The 19,028-nt window shown below is 36.9% G+C and overlaps 1 protein-coding gene across 1 annotated transcript in view; it reads right to left on the bottom strand.

Moving 5' to 3' along the window:
- The window catches only part of Corin (corin, serine peptidase), a 126,813-nt gene that overhangs the window by 28,476 nt on the left and 79,309 nt on the right, over positions 1–19,028 (bottom strand). Inside the window, 1 exon segment of the mRNA XM_077803427.1 lies at positions 7,754–7,867. Coding sequence (XP_077659553.1) covers positions 7,754–7,867 — 114 coding nt within the window.

The following is a 19,028-nucleotide window of genomic DNA, read 5'->3' as shown; positions in this document are numbered from 1 at the left end:
CCAGCAATTAAAAAAAAATACCATTAAGAAAATGAGAAAACAAACCGCAAACTAGAAAAACACCCGCAAATCACATATGTGATAAAGAACTTATATACAGATAGAATAGTAACACCCACTAAAAAGACAAAAAGCAACCCAATTACAAGTGGGCAAAAGACTAGAAAAGAAAGACTTCGTGAAAGACCTACAAATGGAAAAATTTTCTCCACATTATTAGTCATTAAAGAAAGGTCAACTTAAACCACAATAAGATACCACTACGCATTCTCTCACATGGCTCCAGTCAAAAAGGTAGATAATACCAAGACACTGGCAAGGATTTTGAGAAACTGAAACTCTCATGCTTTGCGAGTGGGAGAAAAAAATAATAATAATACCACTTCAGAAAACATTCTGACAGCTTACCACACATCTAATTCATGAATTCTACCCTTAGGAGTCTATCCAGGAGAAATTAAAACATATCCACACAAAGACGTGTATATGAGTGTTTACAGCAACATTATTCAAAATATCCCCCAAATGGAAAAAAATCCAAATGCTCACAAACAGATGAATGAACCATAAATATAATATGCTCATACAGTGGAATCTATCCAGAGATCAAAAGAATCAAACCGCTGTTCCATGTGACAGTTATTAATGAAACTCAAAATGTTTAAGTGAAAGAAACCAGACTACATGTTATATGATCCACTTACGAAATTTCAGAAAAAAGCAAATTTACGGAGACAGAATTTAAAGCAGTGGTTCCCAGTGTCTGGAGGGAGAATGACTGCAGATATGTGGGAGGGAAGTTTAGAGGGAAAAGGGGAAAGTTCTAGGGCTCGTGTGGTGATGGCTGCACAACTCTTATCAATTTACTAAAAGTCAATAGGTGAAATTTATGGTATATAAATTATACCTCAAAAAACTTGTAAAATGTTCTACATTAATATGGGTAAAGAAGCCCACATTTGTTACTAACTAGGTTTCTTTTTTCCCCTGAGGAATTAAAAATTATTTTATTTCTTTATTTTAAGATTTTATTGGTAAATTATAATTATATGGAATAGTGGGCTTCATTGTCACAGACACATAACATAATTTGGTTAATGTCATTTAACTATATTCTCTTTTCCCTTATTTAAAATAAGTGCATAGGTTGTACACATCTGGAGAAGAATTAGGGAAGATGGGCAGAATTTCAGTGGTGGGACAGGAATGAGAATTTTATCATGTGTCAAGTACAGGGAACAGCAAAAATAAATGAAAGAAAGATGAGAATGGGAGCTATATTTGAAGATCACTCTACTCCACTGTTCAGTCTACTGAATTCCAGCTGCTGTTTGTCCTCCTGTATCTCACACAACTGGTGGTAGGCACCTCTTTATTATAAACATCCCAACTGGATGACAACTTATTTTCAAAAGTCTTTGGCTCCCATCATTTAGCTTCCAAGTTCTAGCATTCTGTAGCACCACGGGTGACTACAGTTTACAACAACCTATTATACATTTTATGAAGTAGTAGAAGAGAGGAGTTTGAAGGCTCTAAGAATAAAGAAATGATGATAAGATGAAAATGATAATTCCTTGATTTGATATATTGGATGCATGTATTTACTGAATTATCACATTGCACCCCATAAATATGTTATTAAGTCAGAGGCAGGGAAGTCTTTGACATTGATCAATTAAAATATTAACTACATCAAAATGTTACATTTATATATGCATGAATCATAAATATCTATTTCAGAAAAAAGCATTCTAAAAAGAACAATTCAAAAAAATTTAGAATCACATCATTTTAGAAAGGAATGAGTTTTAGAGATCATCCATGCAGCATCTTCAGTGAGATAAGTGTATGTACACACGAAAAAATGCACATATGTTCACAATTACACACATATAGAATTTTTATAAGTACTTTTTACTTCATTACTTCTCCCAGCCTGAAGATTTCTCAAATTAAGAGCCACATTAAGATAAAATACAAGAACCAAGAGGTCCTAGTTATGGGCCTTGACTGTACTAATTCCTCCCCTCAGCAGAGGGCATGATCTTCCCACCTGCAACCCACTGCTGAATGAGATGACTGACAGCTGAGTCCAGAAAGGTTAAGACATTGGTTTTCATCTTCACTGGGCAAATTTGAGGAATTTGTGAATCGAGATATACCCATTTCCATGCAAAGTTTTAAAAGGTCTTTTAGACTTTTCTTTCTATTTTAATCTAAATTACTCTTGTTGGAAGCATTTAATCAATGTTAGTATTAATGATAACCAGAAAAATAAGGTATTCCAACTTGATTATAGGTGCAAAAATACATGCACCCTCCAGAGTTGTGAGGGGTGGAATGGCAGATTTAACCATATGAGTTAAATTTCTATTTAAGCAGTGCACCTCATGTGTTTTGATGATAGGAATACTGGGGAATCAAATACTCCTTTCAGAATCTGATTAACAAGAGAACACGACAAACATTTTCAAAGGTTTATATGTGCTCTTTGAGGTCCATTCTGCACCCCTACTAATTCATTCTAACGCACCTCGTTGGACGTATGTTTAAAACTAGTGCTGTTTTTATTAAATTACTTTATAAATGGGGAGGAAACAGGCTTTTTTTAAATCCTCATTATTCACACAGGTGCAAATTGAACTTTCCACTGTTATGACTTCCTTGGTGAGGAGCCATTTTCAGAAGTTAGACACAAAATTAGTTGGATTTGGAAAACAACTTGTTACTTCCCTAAGGTCTGTGTGATTAGTAAACATTCAAAACCTTCACCGGAGGCAATGCACAGCCAGAAATACACAGCAAATAACAAAGATCACAGTGCCTCCTTTTATTGGGATCAATGTTTATTTGAACTGAAAAGAGATGTTGTCAGCACAACTTGAGGCCAACAAATCAAAATCTTCAAAAGGTGCTTGCTGCGCCAAATTTCTTGCTCAATATGAGCATAATTTTCTGTGACCTAAGGTTTTTCTACATACAGCGCTTTTTTTGTTAAGGAGATCTTGATGCAAAACATTTTTTCTGAAGTTCTTGTGTGTTGATATTTATTTCAGTTTGGAAACTCATGTGAACTTTTGTCCCTCAAAATTATCATTAAAAACTAAGCAACAAGAAGGCTTTTAAACAAGTGCTTCATTGAATTGGCTCAGTCTCTGTAACTCCATAAACAAATATGTCGCCTCAACTCAAGAACTATGGAGGCTCAATTTCCACCCACAAAATGTTAAAAACAGATGGGACCAAAAAAAAAAAAAAAACATTTCATCTAACCCTGTCGCTATGAGATGGCCAGAGAGGTCCAATGGTTTGCCTACCATTACCTAGCCCATTAACATCAGAGCTGTGAGAGAGTCTGGAAGAGAGTTGTTCAACTGCATTTCTTGCTGATATTTGGGACTGGGTAAATTCTTCATTGGGTTGAGAATGGCTGCCCTGGACACTGTAGGATTTTTAGTAGCACTCTTGGCCTTTAGCCACTGAATACCAGTAATATCTTTCCTCATCCTTGTAGTTGTCAAAAATGTCTCCATCCATTGCAAAATGTTACCTAGAGGGTTGAGAACCACTGTTATGGAATACACAGACCTAAGGGCAAGGCCTGGCTTTAGTATCACCATTTCCATCAGCTGCTCTACTAAACCAGCTCCTGGTAATCTCTCCACCCCTCTTCTGCTCATAATACTTAGTGCTACTACACTTTTGTTTGCATCAATCTTGTTTGACTTTGTGTCATTGCTTGTATTATTGTTTTAAAATACCAGATTTAGTAGTTCCTATGTTTACATATTATTTTTCTGATTAGACTAAAATTCTCATGAAGAAAGAAACCATGTCTTAGAAAGTTCAGTTATTGGGTTATCTAGAACATGCTTCACACATAGTTGGAATTCAAGAATATTCAATAGTTAGATTGACTTGGTATAATCAGGTCACCATTACACAAAAGTGGATTTTGCAAACAGTTGGAGCTTCCTCCTCTATTTTAGAATGAGATCTTTTGGTTATTTTGATAGAAATCTTTCTAGCATTTACTTGCATCCCATTTAGTAAAAAGATCATAGTAGCTATATTCATTTTGATGACCTGGAAATATAACTTGGAATATCAATTTTTATTTTGTGCTATTTAGTTGCCTCTTTTCTAAAATATCTTCTGCTTTTAAAATTGTTGTGCATATTTTAATGCTTATGTCTCGCCTACCACATATTTCCTGAACCTTTAGCAATAGTCCCATGACTTCCAGTGGTCATCCTCTGCACCCTTGAAATGAGAGGTGCTGGGTGGAGGTGGCAGAGAGAATAAGATGACACTAGAACCAACAGTGATAATCACAACCATAAATCCTAATACTCTTTGAGAGTTACTGCATGTTATTGCTCTACATGCTTTATGTGCTCTGGATTATACTATCTTCAATGCTAGATAGTTTTGTCCCCACTTCATTGATGAAATTGAGGCACAAAGAGGTTGAGCATCTGGCCCCAAGCTCTGTGATGCAGGAAATGGTAAATAGATAAAAATGTAGGCAACCTGTCTCAAAAACTTAAAGTATTAGCCACCATACTGTAGCACACTCATTATAATTAGGTAACCACCGTCTTCAAAAATAAATCCACCAATTTTACCCAAAACTCAGAACAAATGATTTACAAAAGTATTTGATAGTGGTTTTATATGGTATAAGATATTTTGTAGCAGCTATATTTTCCCCTCTGGCAAACATTTTCTTTGAGGCTTTAAAAAATCTCTATACATTCATTTACTATCTGATCATAGAATCAAAAGAATATATGGAATGTTAGCCACAAAAGACACTAGATATCTTCTAGTCCAGTGGTTTCAAATCTGGCTGTATGTTAGAGTTACTTAGGCAGCTTTGAAAATGTACTGCTGCCTAGGTATAGCTCCAGACCAACTGAATGAGAATCCCTGGATGCAGAGCTTCCTGGAGATGCTAACTTGCAGTCAGCCTACATGCTAAGACAAGCCAGGGTTAGAGAAATAGCCTGCTTTAGGTTGCAGGACTTGAAATTTTTAGTTTTCTTAAGTTTCAAAAATCTTTCCCTTAAACCACTAAAGTTGTTCCAGGTGGTTGAAAATCTTTTCATTCAATAAATACTTAAGAAAACAACTGCCATACAAGACAAAAATAGTTAAGGGGAAAAATCAGTAACATCACAGATACTTGAAGTGCTGTCACAATAGACAATTACTTCTCAAAGCATAATAGAGTATCCAGAACAGTTATGCATTTTCTTGTCATATGAATGATCAGAATATAATCATTAACCAAATCTAAACTTTAATGACAAGGAAAAGTCCACGGTAGCATAACTGAAAGAAAACAGCATTAGATATGGAAATATTCAGACAGGGTTGAAGTCTATACTTCAAATCCTGCCAAATTTATTCATCACCCTAAGCTCTGGCACTTCATTCATACAAGAAACAACAGATAATATCTCCAGTGCTGGTGATTAAATCAAATCACACAGGGAAAATGCTTCTGGAAGTTGATTGGGTAATTCACAAATAAGTCCCTTCCCTTCCTTCCTTTGAATATGACTAAAAATAAATGAATAATTCCAACAAACTGTACAAGCTACCTAATTTGACCCATATTTCAGAAAAATAGACAAGTACTTACTAGAGACCATTTTTGCATCTAATCCATATATGCATGATCTCTTCTGGCAATCCTCTGCCAGTTTACCTGCCAGAACCTTACAAACTAGAATTTTCTTCTACTTCTCACTGGGCATACTCAGCAAAACTTCCTTCTCCCTCTTGACCATCTGTGAGGCTGTGTTCATGCTCCAATTTTTATGCAAGCCCTCATTCAAACACACACTACTCTTTCCTTTCAAGGTGGTGATGACAGAAGCATGGTACCGTCCATGAACATTCCACACTTTGAATATCAAACTTGGGCACAGATGTGGTTTTATATGGTACAAGGTATGCAGATTTTGTAGCAGTTATATTTTCCCCTCTGGCAAACATTTTCTTTGAGGCCTTAAAAAATCTATATACATTCATTTACTAAGCACCTGCTCTGTGTTGTCAGGCACTGTTCTAAGATCTGATCATAGAATCAAAAGATTATATGGAATGTTAGCCGAAAAAGACACCAGATATTTTCTAGTCCAGTAGTTTCAAGGTCAGAGACAATTGCATGTGAAGCCTTCTATATCTGACCAAGGGTTTTTCTACAGAAATTTTCTGAAGGGATGTAGTTCCTCAATAAACCAAACCAGATGCTTTCTGAAGTATGTTCATAAGGAAAGTCCACACTTACTAGGACATTGCTAAATACCTTCCAGAATGGTAAAATATTCCTGTCCTGTTGGTGGTTAGGATAAGTGACCCCTTCAAGTTCAATTTCAACAAGTACAGCAGAAAGCACTTATGTGCTCAAAATAACATGCTCAGAACCACGGAGAACAAAATATTCCCCAATATAAATATATATCCCATAAAATGTTTTTCCTATAAAATTATGTCATACTTTTTTTCTGAAGAGAGAATTCCACATTGTAAAACAACAAATGTCTTACTGAAAACATTTCCTGAAATATGTGTGGCATAACTGGTGTTCCATGGAATGCTAGGTACTATGTAAAATAAATGAATGCATAAATAAAGGTGAGAGTTCATATGAGGAAGAAAAATTTGAGGATATACCAGGTTAAGCAAAATTAATGTCGTTGTGCAAGATTTCTTATAACGTTTAATAGACAAACAAGTATTTTAAACTCTCCAAGAAATAGCTCTGAGAGCTTTACCAAAACTTTTTTTTTTTTTTCCTCAAGCATGTTTCAAGACTCAGGTTCTATGGAACCTAATTTTGGGAATCACTGAGTTGAAATGTTGCTATAATACACTGCCTGTCCAGAATTCTGACAAAGAACCATCTTAACCCTTCGGATAGAAGAGTTGGTCACTCAGCAAACAGACTAGAGGAATCTCTCAATCAAGGTCAGCCATCTGGAGCTCTTATAAAGCCTTGGTGATTCTCATGGGAAGTAAAAATACTCTTCCCGTGCTAACTACGTCTGGTTATACACCCATTAAAAAGCAATTAGAACACAATTACACATGGGTCTGTTTTGAATACAGATCATGCAGTGTAATTCTCCAGGTTAGTTTCCCTTTTTCTGTCTGGTGCATAAGTACAAAATAACTTGAAATCTAAAGCTATATTGGACAAACCACTGTGACCTCAATTCATTCAAAACAACTAATCAAGTCAATTTAGTAAACTGAGAACGTTTAATGCCTTTGACTATATCCAATTTAGAAGAAGCATCTAAAAAAGATGCTTTGAATCGTGTTTTAGTTCACAGGAAAAAAAAATCCTATAAAAAATATTCTTTTAAAAACATTTCATTGGCCATTATACTCATGAAAACTTAAAATCCAAAACAAAATTCCTTACTCAAACAAAATAAATGTAAAATCTTCTCCCAATTCTAGGAGACTTTATGCAAGAACTTTTCAGTCACTGATCTGTTTCAATGTAGTATCTAGCTATTGAGTTCTTCTCAATAAAACCATGCAAACACACTACTGTCACTCTGGGATAAGGTAAACATGCTAGTTCACTTCAGAAAGGCAAAGCAAAACTGTCCATGAAACACTGAAAGGTGGGTAGTTGTCAGGATTTGACAATGGAATGGTTTGGGTTTCTAGGCTCCTGAATAGAATCCCTGTCCACCAGAACAGACCCAAACAGCAGACCACGTACTGCAATGTGCTTCGTCACTCCAGTCGTCACAGTCATTGTAGCCGTTACACTGTAGCTTCTGGGGGACACAGATCCCACTGGTGCACAGAAAGTTCTCACCTCCTCCGCAGAGCACTGAAAAGGGGGGAAGGGCAAAAAAAGCAATGTCAGAATAGGGTCTGTTTTCCCCCATTTAAGACAGAGAAATAAATAATAGAAAACCTTCCCTTGCTGTTCAACAGATTTGTTTCCAAATTCCCTCGGTTTCATTGTCACCAAGTTCTCTTTGTTATTTTGAAACATTAATTGTGAAATTATCTAGAAATAATTCCAGGAGTGTTTGCTTGCACAGTGAGGAGTACATGTTCGGGGGTGGGGGGAGGCGAATAGCTTGTATGGGGAAAATACCCAAGGAGAATATTTTTCTTAATAGTTGAAAATAATGTCAAAGTGAAGTATTACTAATTAAACAAACATAAAAACCCTCTTTTTCTAAAATGCTATTTTATGCAGCAGAGACGATTATAGTAAATATAAAGCCAGTCAATTGATGTGTACTGGAACAAAGCATAGAGACCCTATGCCCTGCATTTGAAATATATTTCCCGACTTTACTAAAAATGCCAGCTAAAATGTCAGAGTCTGTTTTGGCATAAGGAATGGAAAATGACATTAGCTAATAATATTTTCATTCATTCCCTGCCCCCAGTTGTACAGTTACATTTTGGTGTGTTTTGCTTTTGGTATTATGGTTCTCTTTTATCTGCCCCCCTCCAAATTCAACAAATATTCAATTGTTTAAATTATGATAGATAAAAGACTTAAGATGAAAAACTAGGAACACTTTTTAAGGAAAATGACTAATAAAAGGATATATCAGTTCAACAAAGTGGATGTTAAATTAATTTAAATATTTGTTAATGAGCCTGAAATGCATCTGATACTTGACTCAGAAATTTTATTCCTTGAACTTCATACAAAGGATATCATTTTTAATACATATGAATTTTATTTTTAAGGACATTCACGCCATCATTGTTTATAATGTGGAAACTACAAAACAACAATTATGTCATAGTAAGAAACTGGTTAAATAATTTGGCACCTACATAATACAAAATGTTATTACAGTCACTGAAAAAGTATATTTTAGAAAATACTCAATGTCCTGGGGAAAAATTTCAATTGGGTTTTTTCCACTTAAATATAAATACAATATAATTTGTCATTAGAAGAAGTATATAAAAAACTACTGTAATTGTCCCTGGTAATAGAATTAAAGGCAATTTTTATTCACCATAGTTTACTCTGTACTTTACAAATGTTCTTATAATGATTGTTATTTTTTTTAATCAAAAAAGCAAAACTTCTGACTTTTTTCATGAACTTCAGTTGCAGAATAACAGTAGATAAAATGAACCTCAAACCCCCTTCCTCCTTTCACCAAAGCTAATGTGTGTGATGTCAGCTGTGTGGTCCATCACCTGGTCACTGCCACCATTCCCTGAACTGGGTATTCCTTGGTCAGATGAACGTTGTGGACTAAATGGTGGGAACCAGGAAGTGTGGAGTATTTCACTCAGAATTAGAAAAACAGAAAAGTACCAACTGAAAACTGAAAAGGCGCTAAGGTCCATGTCTGTCAGGCTTCCCCCAGTGTTCCTGGGACTCATCAGAGTGACTGGCACTCAAGAGTTTCTAAACTTCTATTTGAAGGGAAAAGTCTCCTAAATCTCCAAGGGGCAATACACTACAACAAAGCAAAAAAAAAAAAAAAATGAAATTGATAAACTATTTTTCAATGCTATCAAGGAAATCATCATTTCAACTTGCTGAATGTTAAATCCTAGTTGATTTGGTAAATTCACAATAACAACAGCAAAAAATTTGGTTTTTCATTATATCCCACGATTTCAGAAGCAATAAAAATTACATCTATGGATTTCAACTTTCAAAATATTCAGCATGTTTGATGATGCATAACAGTGTTAAAAGACAATTCAAGACATGAATTATAGCACTCTGCTGTCACCCACATCCCGCATGGGCAACAGAAGTAAGGCCACTCTGGGTGAACAGGGCTGGCAATGAAAAATCCACACAAACACGAAAATACCTTTTTCCTCAATTGTGGGGGTCAGGATGGCTCTGCGACCTCAAAGATCAGCTCCCACACTGGAAAGAGGGCAAGGGGAACAAGAGAGGCAAGCAAGAGAGAGAGCACACCTGAACTCCCCCTGTTTATTGTGGAATATTCCACAATATTCATAGAATATTCCATCCAAATAAGTCAAGGGATTGGGTTTCAAAGGATGGAGTCTTGCTTGGAGATGTCTCCTGATCAGCGGGTTGATTGACATCTTGGAAAGCCACACCCATCTCAGGTGCTGTGTGGGATCACAGGCAGATCGGCAGATCAAGAGAAAAGGCAAATCCCAATCAGGCAGCAACCTCAGGCCAGTCCCCTCTACTGCTCAAATGCACATAGCTCACACACAGCCCATGTATGGCTCCAGTGACACTCTGCACTGTTATAGTTACAAATACAGATTCCTAAAGGGCACTCATGAAACCAGATATAAAATGAAAAGCCAGAATACTAAGATTTTATTAGGTAGTCTTACAATATCCCCTTTTTAGGGTTGAGAGAAAAAAAAATTAAAAATTAAAGAATGATAATCCTATTGTGAGACTATATGTATACATACGAAAGAGTACAAAAGTTCCATTTATTTGCATTGCAGCAACTGCAGTACCTTGAGAATTATTGCCTTCCCCACCTACAGCTTTCAAGATGCCTCTAGAAACACAGCTGAAAGCTCAACATTAAATAGCTGCTATCCTCCAGATCTCATCTCTAAGATGCAATATATATGACTTCAATAAAAACATTTCTTGTGTATGTTCACTTCAAATCTGGATCAAATTTAAAATCCAGCACTGCTTGCATTGTCTTGGTTATTGATATCTTCTGTCTTGACTGATTCAGCAGAAGCTGACTTCTGTGTGGATCTACATTTGGAGGTGGGGCTACCCTTGGTTTTAGGATATTATGAATTTTTTCTTTATTTTTATTCTTTCTTTGAAAGTTCATAGTTCTGCTAATCAATATTACTTTTGCAAAATTAACATAAGTAGTCTCTAATCTCTTTCTGATTGATTGCTTTTGAGCCTTATTCAGAATTTCCAATTTATTTTTATACAACTTTCCAATCAATGAAATGATATAAACACATCTTGTTTGGAATTTCTAAATACCCTAGAAGGTAAACAGATAGGCACTTTTATCTCAATTTCCTTGAGGGAATGATAGTTTGCAAATAGAGAAACTGTAGATTCATAAGGTTAAAGACAATGGTGGGGGGAAGCCACATGGTTAGTTCGAGGTAGAAATCACCCCAGAATCCTGGGCTTCCAGCCCTGTCCTCCACAGCACGACTACTCCCCTGTTTCTGTACATGTCAGTGTTGTAGTCAGCTGACATGAGGCCAGTTCAAGGGTATCAGGTTTGAGTGAAAGCTCACACTTGTCCTTACTTTTCTATCTAAACAAAAGGCACATGTCTGTCTTTCAAGGGAATTGAATCCAGATGAAATGACATTCCACATCAGCTCTAGTTCTTTTTTTGGAAAATCTCCTAAGAGGGCTCTTAACAAGCTGCTGCTCAGATGTTTTGACCATACATTTCACTGTCTTATACCAGTCATCTTCCAACAGGCAAAAAGGAGATCACAGAGAAGTTGTGCTATATAATCTCAACACCACTTCCTATATCATCGATAATTCTAAGAAGAAGGTATTTAAATCAATGGCAGATTGATGATTGGAAGATTTATTGATTAATTTAACAAATATTTACTGAGAATCTACTATGTACTAAGCACTATCCTGGGGATACAGCAGTGGAGAAAGCAAGAAATATTCTCACCTCAACAAAGCATGTATTCTATTCATCATCACCTAATGAAGAAACTTTTACTGACTAAAGATGCTTCACCATCAATTTTTACTTCCATTTAAACATTGGACTGTGAGTACTACTTTAAGAATAGCAGAATGCAATTATATTTCCTAGTTTACATATCCTGATAATAGGGACATTTATGATCACCTGGGCTTTACAATGCCATGGATTTTGAAAAGTGTACACCCATGAGGATGACCAGCTCTTTTCAGTATTCTTGTCTCTGATAATAAATTGATGAAATAACTATCCATAGTCTGGAACTGCCCTGATATTTTCTGCAATTGCTTTAGCCCCTTAGGTTCTCTCTGTGTATTATGGTGGCATTCATATGAGCAAATGCTCTCATTACTCTGGTTATTAACTTTTGGAGTCTTTTACAGAAATGACCCACTGGCTGCTGACTTTATGGTGTCCTCATTTGCTTTGCCTAAAGCCTGATGCTCAACTTTAGTTCTACCTCTGAAGAGAATGTTTACCTTCCATGGCACATCCTTACCTGGACCTATACTGAGAAAAAAAAAAAAAAGCCTGTTGGTGCTGGATTCTATACAATGCTTGAAATTGAGTTAATAAAGTGGCTCTACTTATTACAAGATAATTTGATGAGATGAGAAAGAGCGAGTATAATCTTTCAGCAAGTGATATAAGAATTCTTCTCGGATAGAGCACTGTATCTTTATGCACAAAAGATGGATAAAAGGCTTGGGGTGAAAAATTAGGGTTGGGAGAGCAGACAGAAAACTCAAAGGTATGCTCAAGTTACCAAACTTGTACTCCTCCCTGCCTTCTAATGAGGTGAGTCGTGTTAACTAGAAGGCCTTTCATTTTGCAGAACATTAAGAAGGGGTGAGTAGGAATATAGGGGGGTCACAGGGCTCTGAGTAAGCAAAGAGTCAGGGTCCCCAAGAGAGAATAACAGAGCCAATGCTCTCTTATTGAGGAAGAGATAAATCTGAAAAGTTGGTTGTCTCCCATAGGGGCACAGTACGGACAAGACCCTTTGAGACACAGAGATATCTAACAGGCTATTTTGAATTCTTACTTAGAAGTTAGAAGTGTAATTGCTTCCTCCATCTGCCACATGGAATCAGCAAGGCTTGTGCAACTCTCTGATTTTAGACCATGTGGCACCCCTCTAGGATCTTGGAAGGCACAGCTGATTACAGAACAGATTCTTGCTGGGTAGAGTTTATACTCCAAGAAAACAATATCATCAAACATAATAAGAAGGAAATTAATATACATCATACCAGAAGGTAATAAGTTCTATGTCAAGAGGAAAAGAATACAGAGGGTAAGAGAGATACAGGGTATAGAGTGGAATGGGGTGGGTTCTAGTAATAATTGGAGTGCCAGGGCAGACCTTGCTGAAAGCTGACAATTGAGCAATAACTTGGAAGAGGGGAGGGAATCAGCCACATCTTGGGGACACAAGGAAGTGCCAGAGCAAAATTCTTCAGACAAGAGCACACCTGACAGGTATCAGGATGGGTAAGGAGATCTTTGTGCATAGATGGACTGAAAGTGAGGGAGAGACCGAGTAGCAAGAGATGAGACAGACCAGAAGAAGGGGCCCAACCATGCAGGTCTATGCAGGCCTTCTGGAGGGCTTTGTAACTTTAAGGAAAAAGAAAAGTCATCACAAAGTTTTCAGTAAAGAGCAGTAAGATATGACTTAAATTTTAATGGATGGCTCAGCCTATTATGTTAAAAATCAGTTCTAGAGGGGGAAAAGGACCCGTTAGGAGGCTACTAAAGTATTCCAGGAAGAGATGATGATAACTTGGAGGATTATCACTGGAAGTGTTGAGACATGTTGGATTCTGCATGTATTCTGAAAGTAGTGCCAGTGGGTTTCCACATCCATTAGATGAGAATTATGAGAGAAAGACAAGAATCAAGAGTCAATATGGACTTTAAGTTTCTGGCCATCAGGAAGACTGAAATTGCTATCCATTGAGATGGATGAGGTTACTAGATGAGAAATACTGGAAACAAATCCAGAGTTACATTTTGGACATGTTAAGTCTCGCATACACAGGAGACACCAAAGTGAGTAGATGTCACATTGAGTAGATAAATGGATACACAAGTTCAATGTCTGAGATAAAGGTCAGGACTACAAACATGAATGTGTGAGTATATGGATTCAAAGCCAGTGTGCCTGGATGAGATTACACGAGATTAGCTAATGAGGACAGTAACGAAGGAGAATTAGAGAGATAGTGAAGAGAAGATTTAGGGTGGACCCTTAAACCCCATGTTTAGGGCTGTGGAGAAGAGAAGCTGGCAAAGAGTCAGAGGAGTGGCCAGTGTGCTGGGTAGAAAATGGGAAGGAGAACATGGCATCCTAGAAGCCAGGGAAGGAAGAGATAGAAATGACCAACTGAACCAAATGGTGCTGACAGGTCAAGTAAGATGAGACATGACCACCTGAAAGAGCAATGTGGAGGGCAGCAGAGTCTCTGGTAAAAGCAGTTTCATGGAGTGTTATGGGCAGAAGCTTGAGTGGGGAGTGTCAAAAAGAGAAGGAGAGGTGAGCAAGTGGCTCAGAAATAAGAAAGAACTCTTTTGCTGCGGAAGAAAAAAAAGCAAATGGGGTGGTAGATTAGAAGGGAAGTGGGACTCTAAAAATAGCCCTTTTGAATGCTTTTGAATGAGTACATCCTTTGAGGGAAGCACAGAGAGGCCTCAAGCTCTGCCTACTGGTTGGCTTAACTCAAATAAACAATTGAAGAACACTTGAGAAATTTCAAAATTGTATTTGTAAATGGAAGAGTTATTGACATCTGGAATTATTTGCCATCTAAAAATGAAGTCAGTCTGTGTCCTTCTATTCCTCTAATCCCATCACTGAAATGTGGCTTTTCCCGAATTGTCTGTCTTCCAAGCTGAGAAGTCCTTCTCATGTTCTTCTTAGACACTATTAAACATAGGGCAAAGAGCTCACCACATCTGGAGTACTTTATGCCCAAGATGATCAGAACCATGGTCTGCTCTAAACCAAACCAAACCAAAACACCTGCTCCATTATAGTTGGCCTAATTTACATTAGAAGAAGATACTTATTTGCCTATTGTCTCTTTCTTTCTATTCTAGAATGCAAGCTCCTTGAGTGAAGGTACTTTCTCAGGTTTTCCTTCCTGTGCCCCCAATCTAGAATAGAACTGACACATGATAAGAGTAAATTAAACATTTGTCAAATGAATAAATGAAGAGTGAGAATACGAGGTGCAGGAAGAGCAGAAATAAATGGTCATTCCTATTTCTTGGCCCTTCAATGACAATGAATATCTTATAATTTTATTCTTTTCATTGCTGAAAAATAAACTTCATAGTAAACATAAAAATCCCTCTGTATGATAGTGGGACACTCACTCAAACCTGCAGTCTGGCTTCTGAGTAGCTTTTGTTCTTATGGAAGGACAACATGTACCTACATGTACCTTCTACCTACAACCATCTTCCCCACTGGCCTGTGAAGATGTGTCTGATACCCGCTCCACACTCCACCCACATTACCCACTCCTTGAGTTAAAACGGTGGATTTCAGCAGATCTCTGTGATACTTAGGGAAAGGACTTTGGGACCTTGCATTGGAGTAAAGGGGGTATATTCAGTTCCCTTCTCCATTTTGCCAGAGAGTTCTAATGTTATCTGCTTTATACACTTGAGTACAAACTTCCTTTGAAATGGGCTCTTCCTGCCAAAAACAGATTTGAAAACTTCTTCATCTTTAAGATTCTAAGTGTCCAGTTAAAATCTTAGACAGCTTATACTTTTCATTCCTCTTTTTCTCTCTCCTTTTTTGGCTCTGAATATTCAGTTCTGAGTTTAATTATGGACTGTTTAGCTTTTCATTATAGTTAGCTTTCATTATACATTAGACTTGAATGATTGGAACATAGGATGAGTCATGTTTGAAATAAGAGTTCAGGAAAAGCATAGAACCTTCCTATGAGGAATAAAAATGGGAAGTGGCACCTGGGACCAAAAATGAGCTCAGAAAGGCCCTGCTTAGGGTAACTGGCACAGATTTAACTCTGTCACACAAAGGTGAAAGAAATGCCCTCTCTCTTTACTCTTCTACATCATATTAATTCACATTTTCCTACTCAAAAAGGTGACAAAAAAATATATCATTCAGACTTTTTGTTCATGGGCCTCTCCTGCAAAAGAGGGTGTGTAGGAGAATCTACAGAGCTTATCTGACCTGGAAGAACCAATGAAGGGTCTGTAACTTTCATTTTCTCTGAGGGCTCATGGTCCCTCAGCTTTCAGGGTTTATGCTACCAAAAACAGCTCATTTTGTCTGTGCCAGGCCAGTACAAGAAGCCACGGCCCCCATCATCCAGCTTGATGGGCTGCCCCATGTAGCCATTCCCCTCTGAAATCCTGCTCTTTTTCCCAGACTAAGTGGGGAACATGATAAAATCCAATCTCCTTCCAAGTCTTAGGGAATGTTTCTCACATTCCCCTCCTTCCACCTCTACCTCTCCAAATATTTGTCCTCACGTCACTCCATTCTGGGTAATCCCATGGGATCTCCACTCAGGCCTTACCTCTTCCTGGCTGGCCTCCCTATCCTGGGAATGCAGGGACAAAGTTACACATCCATTTTGCTTGCTCAGTGGATTGCTCTGATATACTGATTTTTCATTCTTTCAGAGGAAGCAAAAGTTCTATTGGTACCTTTTAAATTCTACGTCTGTGTTCAAAAGTAGCATGTAATAGGTGATCAGTGAACACCTGTTAAAAAGATGCACTTAAAGGCTCTTTACTTAGATAGTCTAAGAAGAGAAGTGCCATGGTGACTTCTTTTATTCTCTGTGGTGTCCACCCTGCTGCAAAGACAAGGCAAAACTAGTCTGTTTACAACAGCAAACTCTAAACAACATCCCTCCGTGCCTTTTATATGACATCTTTTAATTAGTGAGAAATCATCATTGTCAAACAAATGTTCAGAGAAAATCCAAAACCTCCTCCCAAATTAAATACCTCCATGCCTAAGTTACTCCTTGACTCCTTTTCCCCCCTTTGAAATGAAGTTTTGCTTTGATTGAATGGAAACTTTGCCATCTGGCCTTCAGCTTAAGTTCCTAAAAATAAGAGCTCAGTATACTTTTTGCATGTCTGACAGCATGATGGAAGATCTATAATTCTATAGAAAAAAATCAGTCATTGTAAAATTACCTAAAAATTCTTATCAGGAAACAAAAATAAATCTATGTACTTGGTGACATTCTGCTAGGAAAGAGATGCAAATAGAATTTAGAAATTCTATGTTGAATGTCTTCATTCAGTATTTCAAGTAAAATCACAGTATATGATAGAGTTATACAAAATCTTTTTCCAGTAGATTTTAAGTCTAATTAAACAGAGTTGAAAGTAAAGAAAAAGCAGAGTAAAAAGCTGGAAATCAAGCTGATGAAAGACTGCCAGAAATAGAAGCCAAGCAGAAGTATAAAGAAACTTTTTAAAAAGAAATCTTTATGAAATTCAACACTTAAGAAAGGGAAGAAGGTTTGGAAGTGGGGCAGAGGGAGAGGGAAAAAGAAAGAAAAAAATAATAATCAAGGAAGCTTCCAAATAGGGATTGTCTTGTTAACATGATACACTAGTATACTAACTTGGGTTTTAGTCCAAAAATCTTAAACAAGACTGTGAAGCTTTCTTTCTTTCTTTTTTTTTTTCAAAATTCATTGGAAAATAAGATGTATATCACAGCTTTGTTATTTATCATTTCCTGCAGAGAAGTGCAACAACATAACTTAAAAAGTTCTCAAGAACGTGGATAATTGTAAAACTTGCACATTTAAAGTCTGCCCTCTCAATAAAGCAGGCAGATGCTTCTAAATTCAAAGATGATTTCTCATTTAGGTTCCTTGGGGGATGCTATTTTATGAACTGTTTCAGAGAATAAACATTTGATTCCTAAAAAAGTAATTAACATTTAACTTTAACATATTTTTGAGGGTTTATTTTCAAACATAAGCCTGCCTCAAGTGACATTTTGTAATTATTCACTCTGAATCATAAAATAATAATGGAACAACATAGAAACTGCCTTTGACAAATTTCAAACAAATGTTAGAATGTTTTCTATAAAAGAGTTAAACTACTTTGGGAAATCAAGGACATTTACATAATTTGGAAAGAAAATAACATCTCTTGCATGTCTATGGTAGTATCTGAAAAGTTATACATAAAAATATCTTTCCAGGTCTTTACTAAATGTGTAACTGTGTCACCATATCTTTGAAAAAACTCAGGAGAAATATAAAGAAAGAAAAGTAATCGATGCCATGGTTTCTCCCCTGGGAAACTCGTGTTTAAATTTGATGGCCATTTGTGGCAGTGTTGGAGGTGGGCCTTTAAGAGGGGATAAGATCATTAAGAGGAAAAAAAAAGTTGATGATGAGGATATAGTTCATAAATTTTACCCTAATATCCACCTTGATACTTACTGGATCTTCTAACCAGAAAAGAAATCATTCAAAATAATGACCCTGAGATAGCAAAATGAAAATGATCTTGTAGAAAAAGTACAGACTTTGATTTAAATTTAAACTATCCATGCTGCTGTCAGCAAATTGCTTAACCTTTCTGAACTTCAGTTTTTCTGTCTGAATCCCACCTATATTAAGATTGTCTTTGAGTATGTTCATCAGAAATGGAAAACAATGGCACCTGGCACCAAATTGGGTAAGAGCCAGTATGTTCTGCACTGCCTACTGAGACAGGGAAAGAGGGGGCAACTAGGTTCTTTGAAAGAACTAAGACACAATTACACAGGAACCAGTACTACATCTAGGACTATATTGGCTAAGCCTTTTTTTTTAAAAAAAAAAAAAAAAAAAAAACTCAAAGAAATGGAAGTCAGTTGCTGCAGGAAAGTTGGCTTTTGCTATTAAATCATTTGTATCCTGTTAAATGATTCACACAGGTAGAACTTAGAGGTTCCTGGGTTCTTTCTCCTGTGTGCCATGTTTCTACTACTGCATGCCCTTCCCAGCAGAGCTTCATCAAATATCTCCTAGTAACCCTAGTTACCAGGATTGTGCATAACAAAGCCATACAGACTAAACCTAACAGGGGGAAAATACTCCACTTTGCCTAGGACCAAGTACAAACACAATTTAATTAACTTGCATTCCAGAGCTATAGCTGCCAGTTTGCTAAGACCAGATGGTTTGAATGCACAGCACCCACAAAAGTACAGGGGAAGAGGGAAATAAACTGCTAATTCCCCCCCATCCACCCACCGCAAATCTTCATAGGACTCATATATTCTTCTTACTGGAAAACAGGAATCATGTCTAATCCCTG

This window comes from Urocitellus parryii, chromosome 10 (genome assembly GCF_045843805.1).
Source record: "Urocitellus parryii isolate mUroPar1 chromosome 10, mUroPar1.hap1, whole genome shotgun sequence".
In the NCBI taxonomy this organism is placed as follows: Eukaryota; Metazoa; Chordata; class Mammalia; order Rodentia; family Sciuridae; genus Urocitellus; species Urocitellus parryii.
This window is presented reverse-complemented; position numbering and strand designations above follow the sequence as displayed.